Source organism: Mauremys mutica, chromosome 3 (assembly GCF_020497125.1).
Source record: "Mauremys mutica isolate MM-2020 ecotype Southern chromosome 3, ASM2049712v1, whole genome shotgun sequence".
Classification (NCBI taxonomy): domain Eukaryota; kingdom Metazoa; phylum Chordata; order Testudines; family Geoemydidae; genus Mauremys; species Mauremys mutica.
In genome coordinates this window covers 185,113,044-185,132,469 of record NC_059074.1, presented here as the reverse complement: position 1 = coordinate 185,132,469, position 19,426 = coordinate 185,113,044, and the positions used below count along the sequence as shown (strand labels likewise).

General features: G+C 45.8%; 1 protein-coding gene across 4 annotated transcripts in view; it reads left to right on the top strand.

The window, feature by feature from the left end:
• CLHC1 (clathrin heavy chain linker domain containing 1) overlaps window positions 1-19,181 on the top strand; it is a 38,990-nt gene extending 19,809 nt beyond the window's left edge. For 2 of the 4 annotated variants that reach the window (XM_045010470.1, XM_045010468.1), the window contains 4 exons: window positions 7,445-7,619; window positions 9,626-9,828; window positions 17,728-17,907; window positions 18,878-19,181. In XM_045010470.1, coding sequence (XP_044866405.1) covers window positions 7,445-7,619; window positions 9,626-9,828; window positions 17,728-17,907; window positions 18,878-19,080 — 761 coding nt within the window. In that variant the 3' untranslated portion in view covers window positions 19,081-19,181. The remainder of the gene's footprint in view (window positions 1-7,444; window positions 7,620-9,625; window positions 9,829-17,727; window positions 17,908-18,877) is intronic. The other 2 variants (XM_045010467.1, XM_045010471.1) reach the window with 2 other exon arrangements.
• The last annotated feature ends 245 nt before the right edge of the window (window positions 19,182-19,426 follow it).

Below are 19,426 nucleotides of genomic sequence, written 5' to 3'. Positions count from 1 at the left end.
CAAGGCCTGTGATCTAGTAACTTCTGTTCTTCTTCGAGTGCTTGCTCATATCGATTCCAATTAGGTGTGCGCGTGCCACGTGGACGTTTGTCAGAAGATTTTTTACCCTAGCAACACTCGGTAGGTCGGCTGGGCGCCTCCTGGAGTGGCGCCGCCATGGCGCCGGATATATACCCCTGCCGACCCAATCGCCCCTCAGTTCCTTCTTACCGCCCGTGCCGGTCGTTGGAACAGTGGAGTGTGGTTTTACTGACCTCCACCTCCCTAGCTACTCATAGTTCTCTAGTTATTTTTTTGTCTATATAGTTCAAAGTTTTATAGTTATAGTTTAGTTAACATCGTTCATAGTTATTGTTATAGTTAAGAGGGGTTCGGGGATTAGCCCGTTCCCCGCACCCGGTGCCAGGGCCCATGCCCGGTTCACCGGGTTTCAAACCGTGCTCGGCCTGTCGCAAGCCGATGCCGACAGGAGATCCACATGACTCCTGTCTTAAGTGCCTCGGGGAATCTCACCTGACAGATAAGTGTCGCATTTGCAAGGCCTTTAAGCCTAGAACAAAAAAGGAGTGGGACTCTCGGCTAAAACAGCTACTCATGGAGGCGGCTCTTACCCCTCCATCTTCGGCACCGAGCGCTGGACAATCGGCGGGCAGAAGCTCCTCCTCGGTACCGGACCGCCCCAGTACTGCCAAGACCTCTCGGCACCGTCCGTCGCCGGCACCGAAGTTGACTAGACACCTCCCTCTCCCTGAAGTCGAGAAAGCCTAAGACTCCTGCTGCTTCCGTGCCACCTGCACCGCAGCCAGAGAGCTTGTCTAAGTCGGATCGCCCGGCACCGACACCTGCCGCAGCACCAACGACGTCGGCACCGTTGATTCCGGTCCCACAAGGGCCGTCGAGTCCGGTGCCTGTCAGCTCCCCGGCGCGAGCCATGGTTGAGCTTACTATTCCATCCCTGCCAGAGACATTCTTAACGCTGCCTCGTCCCCCGGCACCGCCGGTGCGGGTAATTCAGTCTATCGGCAAGCCTGCCTTGATACGGCCATCCTCTGTTGGCACACCAGAGCGGCACCGTTCCCGATCACGGTCCCACAGACGTTTTCGGTCCCGTCAGCGCTCCCGCTCCCGACGCCGCTCACAGTCCCGGCACCGTTCCCCTCACCGGTACCGGTCGCACTCGCGGCGGCATTCAGTATCCCGTTCGCCGGCCCGCCGCTCTTGGCACCACTCCAGTTCCCGGCACCGCTCCAGGCTCCATGACTCCCGTAGCTGCTCCCGACGTCGAGCCTCGACATCTCGGTCGACCTCCCGTCACCGCTCCAGTCACAGGTCCCGATCTTGTTCCCGGTACCGGTCTGCCTCCCAGTACCGGTCCCCGATGCCGACAAGAGCAAGGTCTGCTAGAGACAGAGACTCTGCCCATGGCTTCTCAGCTCCTCCATGGCCGTCCAGACACGCATCAGGGTCCTCCCACGCGGACAGCTCTTATGTGCAGGACCATGACTCTGACAGACCCACCAGAGTCTTCCAAGAGACCCAGGCTCAGGACCAAGGCCCCCATCAGTGGTCATTCTAGACACTTTGGGCTTACCACCAGGCCCAAGGCGTACCAGTAGTGCCGTCCCGCTCTGTCCCATCAAAGCACAGAGTGCCAGAGGCGACGGTTAGCCGTCCTCCTCCGACTGCTACGGAGGAAGCCCCAGTTCACCCACCGGACTCCCAGGTTCCACTGGAGCTTGCCCAAGAGCAAGAGGCCACACAGGACCCGCTCATCCCTGGCATCTCCTCTTCCTCTTCTCCAGATGAGGCGGTGGCAGGAACATCCTCCTCGGGCCTTCCTCTAATAGACCTGAGAGCCCATCAGGACCTCCTCAGGAGGGTAGCACTCAGTATGAACCTCCAGGTGGAGGAGGTCCCGGAGGTAGAGGACCTGGTAGTGGACATTCTGTTGGTGGATGCCCCCACTAGGGTGGCCTTACCGTTTATTAGGACCATCCAGGCCAATGCCAATACTATATGGCAGTCTCCGGCCTCTATCCCTCCTGCGGCCAGGGGAGTCGAGCGTAAATATATGGTGCCCTCTAAAGGGTATGAGTACTTGTATATCCATCCTTCTCCCTGCTCACTAGTCGTCCAGTCTGTTAATGAGAGGGAACGCCATGGCCAGCAGGCGCCAGTCCCGAAATCGAAATCGGCCGCAAAGTATACCCTGCAGGTGCCCTACAGCTCCGGGTGGCAAATCAACAAGCCCTGCTTAGCCGCTATAGTTATAACACCTGGGCGGGGGTGGGTAAGTTTACAGAGCTTCTTCCTCAAGACTCCCGCCAAGAGTTTGCTGCCCTCTTGGAGGAAGGGAAAAAGGTGGCCAGAACCTCCCTCCAGGCTTCGTTGGACGCAGCCGACTCAGCAGCCAGGACTCTGGCCTCGGGTGTTGCCATGAGGCGCATCTCATGGCTTCAGGCTTCGAGCCTCCCACCGGAGCTGCAGTATACCATCCAGGACTTGCCATTTGATGGTAAAGGCCTCTTTTCGGAAAAGACTGACCCCAGGCTGCAAAGCCTGAAGGACAACAGGGTCATAATGTGCTCTTTGGGCATGCATACGCCGGTGACCCAACACAGGCCTTTCCGTCCCCAGCCTTACCGCCCATACTCTGTGCCTAGACAAAGACAGGACTTTGGCAGGCGGCGCGGCCGAGGTGGTCGCAGGCGACCTTCAGGATCCCAAGGGGGCCAAAATCAAGGTCCCTCGAAACCACCACCGGGGCCAAAGACGAACTTTTGAAGGTGCGCCCGAGAGCGGTGTACCAGTTACAGGCCAGGATCCCTCTCCTCCCTTTTCCAACCGTCTCTCCTACTTCCTCCCAGCGTGGTCCCAGTTAACTTCAGATCGCTGGGTCCTACGCACGGTGGAGTATGGGTACCACCTCCAATTTATTTCAACCCCGCCCTCCCACCCTCCAACCCCGTCCCTCTTCAGGGACCCCTCTCACGAGCAATTCCTCTTACAAGAGGTGCGGACGCTCCTCGCCATGGGAGCTATAGAGGAGGTACCAATGGACGAAAGGGGCAAGGGGTTTTACTCCCATTATTTCCTAATCCCCAAGTCGAAGGGAAGTCTCAGACCTATCAAAGACCTGTGAGGACTCAACCAGTTTATGATAAAGTTGAAGTTCCGCATGGTATCCCTGGGGACCATTATCCCGTCCTTGGATCCTGGAGACTGGTATGCCGCCCTCGATATGAAGGACGCATACTTTCACATTGCCATTTTTCCTCCGCACAGGAGATTCCTCCGCTTCGTAGCCAACCGTCAGCACTTCCAGTTTACGGTCCTGCCGTTTGGCCTTTCTACAGCCCCAAGGGTATTTACAAAGTGTATGGCCATAGTCGCTACCTACCTCCGCCGATGTCGGATACACGTTTTTCTGTATCTGGACGATTGGCTCATCCGAGGGGCCTCCGAGACACTTGTCTCGGTCTCCTGGGTCATATGGCTGCCTGCACGTTCGCAACCAAATACGCCAGGCTCCGCCTCCGCCCTCTGCAAGTTTGGCTCAACTCTGTATACCGCCCGGGCAGGGACCCAATAGACACGATAGTCACCATTCCCCCGAGCACCCTAGGCTCCCTAGACTGGTGGCTAACTCCCTCCCTGGTGTGTACACGGCTGCCGTTCCATCCGCCCCAGCCCTCAGTGTCCCTGACGACGGACGCATCATCTCTCGGCTGGGGTGCTCACCTCGGACACATTCGTACTCAAGGCCTCTGGTCACTTCAGGACCTGGCATTACACATAAATGTCCGAGAACTGAGAGCAGTCCGCCTGGCTTGCCAGGCGTTCCAGCATCAGTTACAGGGCCGTTGTGTCTCAGTGTTTACGGACAACACAACGGCCATGTACTACATAAACAAACAGGGAGGGACATGATCCTCCCCCCTTTGTCAGGAGGTCATCCAACTCTGGGACTTTTGCATAGCCCACTCGATAGACCTGGTAGCGTCCTTTCTCCCAGGGGTTCGGAACACTCTGGCGGATCGACTCAGCAGGTCCTTCCTGTCTCACGAATGGTCAAGCCGCCCAGACGTTATTCATTCTGTTTTCCAGAACTGGGGATTTCCCCACTTAGACCTGTTCGTTTCCCGCGCGAACAGGAAATGCCAGATGTTCTGCTCCTTCCAAGGTCTCTCCCCGGGATCGATCTCGGACGCTTTCCTGATGCCATGGAAGGGCCAGCTCTTTTATGCCTTCCCACCGTTCCCGCTGGTTCACAGGGTCCTGCTAAAACTCCACAGGGACAGAATGCACCTCATCATGATCGCTCCAGCGTGGCCCAGGCAGCACTGGTTCACCATGTTGCTCGACCTGTCGATAGCCAACCCAATTACCCTGCCACTCCACCCAGACCTCATAACTCAGGACCGCGGCAGACTTCGCCACCCGGACCTGCAGGCCCTTCACCTCACGGCGTGGCTGCTGCGTTGCTAAACCAGTCAGAGTTGCGTTGCTCTGCATCCGTATGTCAAGTTCTCCTGGGTAGCAGAAAACCTTCCACCCGGTCAACATATCTGGCCAAATGGAAGCATTTCTCCCGCTGGTGCGAAACGCATAATCTTACTCCCACTGAGGTCTCGATCCCCTCTATTTTGGACTACCTCTGGTCTCTCAAACAGCAGGGCCTAGCAGTATCATCACTGAAGGTACACCTGGCAGCCATCTCTACCTTCCACCCAGGGGAAGGTGGCCATTCCGTGTTTTCACACCCTATTGTTTCGAGGTTCCTCAAGGGCTTGGAGCGCTTGTACCCCCAAGTACACCGCCCAGCCCCAACCTGGGACCTCAACCTGGTCTTAACCAGACTTTTGTCTCCCCCATTAGAGCCGTTAGCAACCTGCTCGCTACTCTACCTGTCTTGGAAGACAGCTTTCCTTGTAGCCATTACATCGGCCAGACGAGTCTCCGAGCTTAGGGCTCTTACGGTAGACCCGCCGTACACTGTGTTCCACAAGGACAAGGTGCAGTTGCGACCACACCCGGCATTCCTCCCTAAGGTGGTTTCAGCCTTTTATGTTAACCAGGACATCTTTCTCCCTGTCTTCTTCCTGAAGCCACACTCAACGTGACAGGAGCAGCAATTACACTCCCTGGACATCCGTAGAGCGCTCGCTTTTTATATCTAGTGGACAAAATCCTTTCGGAAAATGCCCCAACTCTTTGTCGCGATAGCAGACCGAATGAAAGGCCTACCTGTTTCCTCTCAGAGGATCTCATCTTGGGTGACAGCATGCGTCCGCACTTGCTATGATTTGGCTCATATTTCTCCAAGCCACATCACGGCGCATTCTACCAGGGCTCAGGCTTCATCTGCCACCTTCCTGGCTCGTGTACCTATCCAGGAAATATGTTGTGCAGCTACCTGGTCTTCGGTCCACACCTTTGCATCACATTATGCTCTCGTTCAACAGTCCAGAGATGATGCAGCCTTTGGCTCAGCAGTTTTGCATTCTGCAACATCTCACTCCGACCCCACCGCCTAGGTAAGGCTTGGGAATCACCTAATTGGAATCGATATGAGCAAGCACTCGAAGAAGACAAGACGGTTACTCACCTTTGTAACTGTTGTTCTTCGAGATGTGTTGCTCATATCCATTCCAAACCCGCCCTCCTTCCCCACTGTCGGAGTAACCGGCAAGAAGGAACTGAGGGGCGGTTGGGTCGGCAGGGGTATATATCCGGCGCCATGGCGGCGCCACTCCAGGGGGCGCCCAGCCGACCCACCGAGTGTTGCTAGGGTAAAAATCTTCCAACGAACGTGCATGCGGCGCGAGCACACCTAATTGGAATGGATATGAGCAACACATCTCGAAGAACAACAGTTACAAAGGTGAGTAACCGTCTTTTAGTTGACGGAAGAAAGCCTCATCCACCTCATCCCTCTGGTCTGGTGGTCTATAGCAGACTCCCACCACGACATCACCCTTGTTGCTCACACTTCTAAACTTAATCCAGAGACTCTCAGGTTTTTCTGCAGTTTCATACTGGCGCTCTGAGCAGTCATACTGCTCTCTTACATACAATGCAACTCCGCCCCCCCCCCTTTTTCTGCCCTGCCTGTCTTTCCTGAACAGTTTATATCCATCCATGACAGTAATCTAGTCATGTGAGCTATCCCACCAAGTCTCTGTTATTCCAATCACATCATAATTCCTTGACTGTGCCAGTACTTCCAGTTCTCCCTGCTTGTTTCCCAGGCTTCTTGTATTTGTGGATAGGCACTTAAGATAACTCGCTGATTGTCCTGCTTTCTCAGTATGAGGCAGGAGTCCTCCCTCTTGCGCTCTCCTGCTCATGCTTCCTCCTGGTATCCCACTTACCTCAGGACTTTGGTCTCCTTCCCCCAGTGAAGCTAGTTTAAAGCCCTCCTCACTAGGTTAGCCAGCCTGCTTGCGAAGCTGCTCTTCCTTCTCTTCATTAGGTGGAGCCTGTTTCTGCCTAGTACTCCTCCTTCTTGGAACACCATCCCATGGTCAAAGAATCTACAGCCTTCTCTCTGACACTACCTGCATAGCCATTTGTTGACTTCTACGATTTGATGGTCTCTACCAAGACCTTTTCCTTCCACAGGGAGGATGGACGAGAACACCACTTGCGCCGCAAACTCCTTCCCAGAGCCATGCAGTCTGAAGTGATCTGCTCAAGGTCATTCTTGACAGTATCATTGGTGCCCACATAGAGAGGCAGGAAGGGGTCTTGATGAGTCTCGGCAGTCTCTCCATCACATCATGAATCCTAGCTCCTGGCAAACAGCACACTTCTCGGTTTTCCCGGTTGGGACAGCAGATAGATTACTCAGTCCCCATTAGGAGGGAGTCCCTGACCACCACTACCTGCCTCCTTCTCTTGAGAGTGGTGGTCAGGTGCTATTGGTGCTATTGCAATACAAATAATAAGTAATAATATATCAATAATAAAAGAAGGATCAAAGCAAGGAAACTGGGTTAAAGTTGCCTTTACTGTTAACTATAAAACCGACATTCTCTGCAGAAAGTTCTATAGTGAACTGTCTGTAGCCTTACCTCTAGGAGGTGTATTTTCAAAGTGATATGCAGGCATTTCACTAGGCAACTCCATGTAGCCTCTGGTTTAAATCCACACATTTTGTTATGAAAATTTGCCTTTAGGTGTCCACAGATAATGCCCAATCATGTGATGTGCCACCATCTTCTGTACTGAGCAGCCTCAACTTTCATTGACTAGCATGGCAGCAGAGGGGGGGCTCAGCATCTTGCAGGATTGAGCCTTTAGTTGGAATTTGTCCAGGGGATTCTGAGGACATCAGCAAAGCAAAAAAAACAAAAACAAAAAAACAAAAAACCTATTGGAAAAATTAAAATGCTATTTTCCAAAATATTTTGCTCAGTGATTTTCCTTTTCCTCCTTCTAGCTCTTGGTGCTGTTAAGGGGAGGATTCTCCCTTTGCTGAGATATTTTGAGGCCCTCATAAGCTCAAGTGCTGCAGTTAGACACCCTCTGTGTGCAGCCATGACTCTGGAAGCAATCAAATGTGCATTGTTTGAAAAACAGTTAAATCTAGTTATGCACTGGGTCACACAGCAAAGGTAAGCCGGCCTGTAGTGTACTTGGATTCATATGGGTATGTGCCCTTCCCCTGTGAAAGTTGCATTCATGCTTTTCCTAAGTGATCAGGCCTTGCCTATTAAAAAAAATCACTCTCCTTTTCTTGTGAATTAGAACCATGCAAACACAATATCACAAAATGGTAATCTCACAGATACATTTCTTTGATGCCATTTATTAAATTCACCGTGTTATAAACCAAGACAAAGGAACAGCATGTAAAGCTATTTTTGCAGAATGCAACATTTCATTTAAGATATCAGCCTTGTTAGATCTCTGCAGACCAAAATTTTGTTTCAGGTCCCTTTTACTATAGTAAAAAGTTATGTGAAAATCAGATTGTGAGACCGTTTTTTGTTCTGGTACCATTTTTTAAAAATTAGAAACCTGCGGCTATTGGAAAAGCTAGAAGTTTTGGTTTTACTCTTATATGTGACTGTTTCTATAATAACAGCAGTATCTATACAGTATGTAGTACAGTTACTTCAAGAGACATCTGAACTGGAAACTCAAAGCTATCCTCCACCCCCTGTATTTCATTTGTGGGGGTTGAAGTATTCAAATTTGAATCTCCAGAACTAAAAGTGCCTCTGCAATTTTGCTCTTGGATCAAATCCTAAACCGGAAGGAACCTATTTTCCAGATCCAGTTCAGATGCATCTTAAAATAGTGGAAATCCCACAAGAACAGTTTGGGAGATTTCCACTGTTCAGCATGGCATTAATCTAATTAGAATTCTGACATATGGAGCATTTCTCTTTATGGCTTATCTTACCACATGCAGTAATCTTTTCAAAAGAGCCATTATAGCATATTTTATCACTAGAATTATAGTCATTGCTAAATCAATAGGACACTTGGAAATTATATTGTCATGTTGAAATGTCAAGCCAGGCCTTGTATGAGCAGTAGGACAGGAGACCTACATCCTTTTGCCAAAACTATAAGGTTAGTAAAGATGTCTCAGCCTGATGCACACTCTGAAGTGCTTTATTATAACTTTAGAATGGGACTGTACAAATATTAAAAAAATTCTAAAATTACTTGAATTATAGGCAGAGCTGGTATCAACACCAAAGTTAAGGGTGCCTTACACTTTCCATCATAAGAGCCCATTTTCAGTTGCTTGTACTTTGCAAAGCTTTACCTGTTCAGGCTGAAATTTTCCATGCCAGATGTCTGCCTCAGTCCGAATTTCTTTGCAAAGTTTAAACAAAACCATTTCTGAAAATGATATTAGGGAAAAGTAGGTTGTTTTGCCAATGTTAAATTTTTTTTTCTCAACTTTTCTTTGAAGAGTTCTGGAGCCTCCATGCATTGGAGTATGAACTTGAAATTTGTCAGAGTAGCTTTGGAGTCAGAGAGGTGTTTTTTCCTGCCCCTGAGGCAGTCCATCCAAATTTGGCCAAGTTATAAGCATCTAAAATATCCAGACATTTTGTCTGCACTGAACTTGCTCTAGCCCCACACAGTTCCTTCATGCCAGCTGCACTGAGTATCCTCTGAGGTTCTTATGTGTCTACCTCACAGAATGCACTGAGTAGGTTCCCAACTCAACAGCAGCAGACTCTTTGCCTGACTTGCCAGGTGTCACAAAGTGGGCGTAACACACATTTCCTTTCCCCATACATATCCCTGCACCCCAACTGGAATCACACAAATACAGGAGAGCTGCAAGGGCTGCAGTTGTCCATTCCAACTACCAATGGCTAACATGGCACCAGGCATTGGTGAAGAGCCAGTCTGTTCTGTGCTCTTAGATCTCTGCCTGCTGTGGCCCAAGCACATGGAAAGGGAAGGAGGAGACAACCTAATTCAGAAGCAGAGTGGGACACAAGGGCAGAGGGGCACAAGAGCTGAAGGGGAGCAGTCAGTCTGGTATTTTCACACACAATCCAGTTCTACTATACCTGATTCTGAAGTGCTCCAGAGTTATGAAAACACACTAATAACTATCTGGTTTGTTTTATTACCTTGTTTTCTTCAGGCTGACGTTTTGTGAGGCAGCAGGGGATGTGATTTATGACTATGGGGAGGTGGAACCATTCAACAAGTCCAAGTGCTTGGCTTTGGCTCAGATTGCCTACAGTCAGTGTGGCGTGCACAAGAAAGCTGCTCTGTGCTTGTGTAAACAAGGCCAAATTTGTGGAGCAATGGATTATATACAGCAATTCAAACAGCTCACTTTAGGTAAATCACGGAGCATTTATTATATTGTTTTTCATCATTTTTCTACCAAATGTTTATTTCAGGTTTAAAAATTAAATCTTATCATGGTGACATTTTGGACTAAATTTTTAAATGATACAATTTAAATTCACACAAAAAATCCAATTCTGTTCTCATTGAGTCTAATGGAAGCAGTATTTGGCTCTTAACATTCCACTGCATATGTAAATAATATAAATAACTAGAAATGTTACCCTAAAAGCAACTAAAGTGACTAGTTCAGTTGTAAATAGGGAATTTTTTCAGAGAACCGTGCTTCAGTAGCTCCCGATTGATCTGCCTTAGAGACTAATGTGAGATTGGTACAGGACTCCATAGCGTAAAGTTTCAAAATCTAAGAGGCTAGTTTGGTCTATCTGTAATTTTAGCATAGATTCATTAATCTGATAACTAGAGGTTGCAGAGAAATTCTTTAAATATGATAATAGAAACTGAGATAACTGACTAATGAGTTCTGAGGGTCATTTGCACCTGTGCAGACTGGTTATAAAACCCTGGCAAATCATAATGGCACCATTTTACACTCTGTACACAAGCTGCACTGCAGTGTAGAATCAGGCCCTCTGAGAAGATGTCTATAAAGCAGATTCTGACAGTTAAGTATGCCCAGCCTCTGTCTTGGCAAAGCCCTTCTCTCCAAACTTGATATAGAATGTCATGAGTGAGTTCCTCTGTCTAGTTTGACATGAAAATGTCCTGAGGTTTTTATCTGATGGGCTAAAATCCTTGAAATATCCATCGTTTGTTGCTTTTGACACCAGTATATTAGATCCTGTTGTCTCCAAAAGAATCATGTTTAAAAGCTGTCTGACTGCATCTGGCATTGTCATTGCATAGCAGACCTGCAACTTCAAGGTCTTTTAAAGCCTAAGGAATATTGGCCAAACTAGGAGTGTTTTAATTCACTAACCCCTTTAATTTATTTTTGGATTTCTCTACTAGTTATTATTCACATTTCTCATTAAGTATTTTATTTCTTGCGTTCTCTTGCCATTCTTCCCAACTTTTTATGTATGTGTGTGTATATATGTGTCTATACATTTATACACACACATTATGTAGCATTTCAGTACCTTTTATAAATAGATAACGGTATATATTTTTATAGCAACATCCCTAATGTCAGAGTCCCTGTGAGTAGGGGTGTCGCAGCTTGTAACTTTGGAGAAGAAGAAATAATTTAGTTGTAATAATTATTCTTTTAAGATTTAGTTAGATGTAATAGAACAACCCACAACCACTACCCATTTTTTTTAATGTTTCCAAATTATGCACATTTCCAGTTTGGAAGCTCTGCGCTGGAGCCAATATTGAGCAGTTAAACTATAGAAAACCCCCTCACCACTCTCATGCTAGGAACATGGGTATAAGATTGAAGAACTACTATAGCTCTGTATTTTAGATAACTACATTTTAGAAGTAAGTACTTTTCTCTTTTGTCAAACCATAATCAGATTCATTCTGCATCCAAATACATTGACTGAAGTCCTGATTCTGCAAGCATTTAGACATACAGAACAAGTAAAACTAAGCATATGCCTAAATTTTAGCAGGATTAGGGCCTAAATTTGGAAGTGAAGACACTTGATCAGTTATGATGGAAAGCACAGTTGAACACACAACTAGACAATCATATCCTATACAAGGGTGAAATCCTGGCCCCAGTGAAGTCAACAAGGGTTTTGCCAGTGGAGCCAGAATTTCACTCCATATGTTTCTACTCTCATTTAATCACATTTCCTTATAGCTTTGTATTGAAAGCGCATGCAGTTGCATGCCTATTTAGATGTACACTTGCTGTTTTTTACCTTTACAAAAGAGATGTATCTGTGGATTATGCAGCACTTTATTTAATGCTTTTATTTCTAACTGATAGCTCAAAATATTTAAGTTTATACTCCAGATTCTCAGCAGGTGTAAATCAGTGTAGCTCCACTGAATATAAATTAAACTATGTTGATTTACACCAGCTATGGATTTGGCCTAGAGACTTTTTCAAAAATGACTTTGCCCTGTGTAATCCAGATAGGGTGACCAGATGTCCCGATTTTATCAGGACTGTGCCAATATTTACTTGTTTGTCCTGCGTCCTGACCGATGTTCGGTCAGGACATGAATTGTCCCGGTATTTTGCCCTCCAGCGCACAGGCGGAGGGGGCTCATGCCCTCCCGCCCCAACTCCACCCCGGTCCCACCCCGACTCCGCCCCTCCCTCCCCCATTGGATCACTCCCCAAATCCCCGCCCACAGCCCCAACTCCTCACTGCCTTATTGGATCCCTCCCCAAACCTCCCAGGCTTGTGCTAATCAGCTGTATGGCGGCGCAAGTGCTGGCGGGAGGGGGGAGAAGCAGGACGCGGCAGCCAGCTCAGGGGAGGTGGAGGCAGAGCGAAGGCGAGCTGGTTCCAGAGGGCGGGGCGTGGAGCTGCCGGTAGGTACTCAGTCCCCACCAATTTTTCCTATGCTCCAGCGTCTCTTGGTGTGTGTTTTTTTTTTGCTTTTGTTTTTGTTTTTTCCTCCGCCGCCGGCTCTTGTGGTTTTTTTGTTTTTGTTTATTGTTGTTGTTGCTCCACCTGCACCCCTCACCCCCCCCCCCGCATCCCGATATTTCACGTCTCTCATCTGGTCACCCTAAATTCAGATATTATGTTTTTGAAAAATACATTGGACAGTCCTATAGTGTGACTTTCCAGTGTAACTTTCACAAAAATTGTTTTTTGTCAATATGGCTATATAGTGGAACATTCATCCTCTGTATATTGCAAATGGGTGGTGTGACAGGTTGGATCACAGAAACCCCCTTGGGGATGCCAATTGATGTGCCAAGACTACCATTGCCCCTGCTTTCCCTGCCAGCTTGGGACTCCAGCACCCTGTCTTGTTGAGCCAGACATGTCAAGTTGCTCCAACACAGATCCAGGGTCTGAACCACGTGCCCCAAAGCTGCAGACTTAACTGAAAGCAACTTAAGAAGTGTTCCTGTCTTTAACACTCAGATGCCCAACTCCCAATGGGGTCCAAACTCCAAATAAATCCATTTTACCTTGTATAAGGCTTATGCAGGGTAAGCTCATAAATTGTTCATCCTCTATAACACTGATAGAGAGATATGCACAGCTGTTTGCCCCCCAGGTATTAATACATACTCTGGGTTAAATAATAAGTAAAAAGTGATTTTATTAAATACAGAAAGTAGTATTTAAGTGGTTCCAAATAGCAGCGGACAGAACAAAGTGAATTACTAAGCAACATAAAATAAAACATGCAAGTCTACGCCTAATACTGTAAGAAAACTGAATAGAGATAAAACCTCACCCTCAGAGGTGTTCCAGTAAGCTTTCTTTTACAGACTAGTCTCCTTCTAGTCTGGGTCCAGCAGTAGTCACACCCCCTGTAGTTACTGTCCTTTGTTCCAGTTTCTTTCAGGTATCCTTGGGGGTGGAGAAGCTATCTCTTGAGCCAGCTGAAGACAGAATGGAGGGGTCTCCCAGGGGTTTAAATAGACTTTCTCTTGTGAGTGGATACCCCTCCCTGCCCCTGTGTAGAATTCCAGCTACAAAATGGAGTCTTGGAGTCACATGGGGAAGTCACATGTCCATGCATGACTCAGAACTTACAGGTAGCAGCCATGGTTCACATGCTACCTTGAACGTCCTCGGGCTTGGCTACACTTGAGAGTTACAGTGCTGGTGGTGGCTTTACAGCGCTGTAACTTACTCCCCATCCACACTGGCAAGGCACATACAGCGCTGTATCTCCCTGGCTACAGCGCTGGCTGTACTCCACCTCAGCCTGGGGAATAACGACTATAGCACTGCTCTTGCAGCGCTGGGGTGCCAGTGTAAACAGTGATTAATCTTACTATGCTGTAACTGACCTCCGGAACCTTCCCATAATGCTTTTTAAGTAAAGATAACACTCTTTGTTTTGTTGTGATGCCTCTCTTTGTTTTGTTGTGAATTCGGGGCTCCTGGAGCTGCTTATCTAAAAAACAAACACAGCTACTGTTTGCTTGAGCAGATGCAGGGAGGGGGGATCCCCTAGTGTTTGCTTGAGGAGAGAAGCAGCCCGGAGTGGGGGAGGGAGGGTCCGTTTTGGAGCAGCTGCTTATCTGGTCTGAAGGCTATTTGCATTTAGTGAATGAGAGGGGTGGGGGAAGGGGTCAAAACTTTTAAAATGATTGAAGGTTGGTGCTGTGTATCTTCAAGTCCTTAGAACTTGCAAGGCAGGGAGCTGACAGTGTCAAAAATCCACTCTCTCTGTCTCCCCCATGCTCCCTGTCACACTCCATCCCACCCCCCTCTTTTGAAAAGCACGTTGCAGCCACTTGAACACTGGGATAGCTGCCCATAATGCACCACTCCCAACACCGCTGCAAATGCTGCAAATGTGGCCACACTGCAGCGCTGGTAGCTGTCAGTGTGGCCACACTGCAGCACTTTCCCTACACAGCTGTACGAAGACAGCTTTAACTCCCAGGGCTGTACAGCTGCAAGTGTAGCCAAACCCCTCAAGTAGACTTCTCTTGTGGATTGGAGCCTTCCAAGATCCATTGTCCATTAAGTGCTTCTTGATTGGGCACTTAACTTGCACATTCCTTTCTCAAGAAGCTGACCAAATGCCTTACTGAGGCTATTTAAAAATCAAGCAAGTATAGAGCCAGTATTCATTAACTTCAAATACAAAAATGATACATGAATACAAATAGGATGAATAGATTCATTAGATCATAACCTTTACAGAGATATGTTACAAGACATATGTAGCATAAAACATATTCCAGTTATGTCATATATACATCCATAAGCATATTTCCATAAAGCCTTTAGGGGTGCACCATCACAGGTGGGAAGAACAAAGATGATGAAAGTAGTGATGATATGTTATGAAAGATCAAAGAATGCTGCTCTGTGAATGCAAACTAATGAAAATGTTGATAGATTTTAAAACGTTGGTTGCACAAGTTCAAATTGCCAGTTGCCAAAAACTCAAAAAACTTATCAATAATTTTGCCAGTGTATTACATTAAAAAAGGATTTCCTTCAACATCAGGCATGCATGTATATTTGCTCCACCTCTTTTTTGTCTTGAGCAAACCCATTTATTGTGGCTAATACAGATAAAATTCTGTTCACTACTGAGTTGAGTATCATTCATGGATGTTGACAGGCTGTCAAGGTTCCTTCCCCACTCTGGACTTTAGAGTACAGATATGAGGACCTGCATGTGAACCCCTAAACTGAATTACCAGCTTAGATCTGATTTTGCTGCCACCACTCCCAAATACTAACTCCCTTCCCTGGATAGTCTTGAGAGACTTCTTCACCAAGTCCCTGGTGAACACCGATCCAACCCCTTGGATCTTAACACAAGGAGAATTTAACCATCCCCCCTCCTTTCCCCCATCAATTCCTGGTGAGTCCAGATCCAATCCCCTTGGATCTTAAAACAAGGAAAAATCAATCAGGTTCTTAAAAAGAAGGCTTTTAATTAAAGAAAGAAAGGTAAAAATCATCTCTGTAAAATCAGGATGGAACAGGGTAATCAGATTCATAGAGCCCAGAGGAACCCCCTCTAGTCTTAGGTTCAAAGTTACAGCAAAGAGGTAAAGCCTCTTAGCAAAAAGGAACATTTACAAGTTGAGAAAACAAAGATAAAACTAACACGCCTTGCCTTGGCTGTTACTTACAAGTTTGAAATATGAGAGACTGGTTCAGAAAGATTTGGAGTGCATGGATTGATGTCTGGTCCCTCTTAGTCCCAAGAGCGAACAACCCCAAAACAAGGAGCACACAAACAAAAGCCTTCCCCCCACCAAGATTTGAAAGTATCTTGTCCCCTTATTGGTCCTTTGGGTCAGGTGTCAGCCAGGTTACCTGAGCTGCTTAACTCTTTACAGGTAAAAGGATTTTGGTGTCTCTGGCCAGGAGGGATTTTAGAGTATTGTACACAGGAGGGCTGTTCCCTTCCCTTTATAGTTATGACACGCCCCTCCAAATCACAGATAGTGTTGGATAGCTGGTTCCACACTGGCTGTGATTTTTTCCGGTAGCTCTAGGAGAAAACAGAGTTAATAAAACACATGCACCTTTAGACATACTACTGATTATATAAAAACTAACAATACGTCCCACATTCCAAGAACAACTTTTAACCAGTTGATTAGGGAAAACTTTCATGGGAGAGTGCATCAGCCACTTTGTTAGAAGCTCCTGAAATATATTGTATTTCAAAATCAAAATCTTGGAGAGCTAAACTCCACCGAAGAAGTTTTTTGTTATTTCCCTTGGCGGTGTGAAGCCACTTTAGTGCAGCATGGTCGGTTTGTAGTTGGAAACGCCTTCCCCAAACGTATGGGCATAGCTTTTCCAGCGTGTACACAATGGCGTAGCATTCCTTTTCGTTGATTGACCAGTGGCTTTCCCTCTCAGACAGTTTCTCGCTGAGAAACACGACAGGATGGAATTCTTGGTCCGGTCCTTCCTGCATTAAAACTGCTCCCACACCACGCTTGGACGCATTTGTGGTTACTAGGAATGGTTTGTCGAAGTCTGGGGCCCTTAGCACAGGGTCAGACATGAGTGTCGCCTTAAGCTGGTTAAAGGCCTTTTGACACTCATCAGTCCACTGAACTGCATTTGGCTGTGTCTTTCTGGTCAGGTCTGTCAGTGGGGCAGCAATTTGGCTGTAGTGTGGTACAAATCGCCTGTAATATCCGGCCACGTCTAAGAACGGTTGGACCTGTTTCTTTGACTTTGGGATAGGCCACTTTTGGATAGCATCCACTTTGGCCTGTAGGGGGTTGATAGTTCCATGGCAATGGCATATTGTTCCATATTTATATCCCTAAGAGAGTGTAATATTGCAAAGCACTGATCCTCAAAATATGTTCTATGAGCACATTCAGAAGAGATAGTGAATGCTGTAGGAAAAGTGAAGGAGTGGGTTATAGAAGGGGATGTGGTTCAGCAGAGGATCTCTCTTTTGTAAGTTGTTCCACAGAATGAAAAAGTAAGCTACTGGCCTAAAATAAATTGAGGCATGTTTATAGTACCTGAGACTGGTCAGTGTGAATTCTCCAAAAACAATAGATACGCACCTTAAGCAGAATCATAGATCCATCAAAATTAGGCTATTAGGCCCCACTCTAATTATTTTTTCTTTGTCCTGGAAGTTTTATCATTGACTTTAATGAGGCCAGAATTTCACCCTCTGTGTTGACAGGTATCTGAGGTTGTAAACAGTATTCATATCCTGTCCATGTCAATCTGCATCTGCTGAATCTGCTGCTTTGGTGCTTATAACTGTTGCAGCATTCTAATGTAGGTGCTGTCTCACCAGTGCCATATAGAGAGAGATGTGATGCCTCTGTGTAAGCAAACTAAAATCACATTAGCTTCTCTTTGTGGCTGTATAGCAATGCAAGTTCATATCACTTTTGCACTCTGCAATTCCCTAGGCCCCTTTTCAACATTGCTGCTTTCCAAGTATCTCTCTCCCATTTAATATCTTTCTTCAGATTATTATTCCTCTGTTCTGTTAGGTTGCATTTTCCAGTCTGATTTTATTTCTTGCCGATATTTCTAACAACTTCAAGGTATCTCTTATTATTTCTGTCTTCTTTGATATTTGCAACACTTCCCTAGTTAGTACCATCTGTGAATTTTATTATTGTGCTGTTTATCTTATCTTCCAGATAAATGAGACCAGGTTCTGATCTCACGTATACTAGTTCTACACGAACTTAATTGAAGTTTCACCTGATTTACAGTGGTCAGTGAGATCAGAATCAGAGTTATCATGCTTGTGTGTTTGTGTGAACACCCACAAATATATAGTGACCTGGATGTTTGTTTTCAGATGATTACTTATTCCTACTGAAAAACTGTCCTAGTATTGAGCTAATTCATTGTCTAACTCAAGAGTGGAATGAGAAACCAGCATTATTATCCATTGGGGCTACGATCCTCTCACTCATTGATACTGATCACAAAGAGCATGGTTTACAACTGTTAGAGGAAATAAACATGGGTGAGAAGAGTAAGTACAGTAAGATGTAATTAACAGACACTTATAGTGAAGTTATGTAAATGTAACATTTCTCTATTTTCATTACAGTATCTGGGAAGTTCCAAAGCAATTCAATTGTAAATGACAATAAAATGAATACAAAGTTATTGAGGTCACAATCATTTAATTGTGTTAACAAATTTAATTCAGCTAATTTAAAAACACATAGTTAATCTTTTCCCTTTGTACCATGTGTCCATTGACACTTTCCAAAAAACCCCAAATCCATAAATTATTGTGTCATTGATGCTCCTATTTTCCCTAATCTATACGGGAGAGTGATTAAAATAACTAAGTACCTTCTGTTTACAATGGGCCCAGTTCTGCAGTCTCACTACTCATAGTACTCCCTTTGAGATAAAAAAAGTTACTTTTGCCATCTGCTACAGCCTGCCTTGCTCAGTCCTGTGTTCAGATTAGCACTTTTGGTAGGGTCTGCTGCAAGTTCCTGTACTTTCTTCTAGAGGTAAGGACCTTTCTTGACCATGTAATTTGGCAACTTGGCACATTTGGTTTTTCCCCTTGCAGTGATGATTACTCCCAACTGATGGCCTTATCCTACTCCCACTGAAGTCAACAGCAAAACATCTATTAACTTAAAAGAAAAAGGAAAAAAAAAAGGGCAGAATTGGGCCACACATTCTCCAGTCTTTCTGCTGGTTGTGGGGTTTCAGACATGATTTTCAGTGCTGTGGTAGAATGTGGCTTTTAATGTTTATAAATAAAGTAAACACTACTTTTCTGATAGATTTTTGATCAGTTATCTCTTTATTTGGTCCTTGGCCTTAGAATTTATCCAACTGGAAAAATAATTATTGATCTATAGTCATATTATCCCCTAAGATCATGCCTCTTTCTGTTCTTTGTTTAATATAAGCAAAGCAGAAACAGATTGAGGGCAAATACTGTGCCACCACATGATATTTTTTTTCTTCATCAGATGCACTGGAACAAGTTATTTTAAATGATACGGTCTGTACCTTGGAAGGTTGGAAGAAGATTGCAGATACATGTGCAGAAAATAAGCATGAAAAATTGTCTCAAGAAATCCTCTCAATCCTTACCTCACAGGAAGGAGTGGTTCAGATTTCTCCATTTGATGATGATGATGATGTAAAGATAATGGAACATGTTTTCTTGTAGTTCTTCTGTAAAGCAATTGAGGGAGCTCTAACAATATTCAACCTAAGTATTGTTTTAGTTGCTTGTATGAATTATAGTAAACATTGATCACTCAGAAATAGAGCTGAGACTTCTTTTTGCCATCAAACGTAAATTAGTAGAATCATCACATGAGTCCCCTTGCCAATGAAATTAATAAAATTTTGGGACCTCTGGAAGAAAGGAAGACAGTAGCTTAGGGCCACATTCTGCCTTCAGAGATATGTGTACAGTTCCTATTAACTCCAGTGAGTGTTGCACATGCACATCTAACAATTGAATTACACCATCAGAGACAATCATGAGAGTCTTACTTGGTTCATATTTC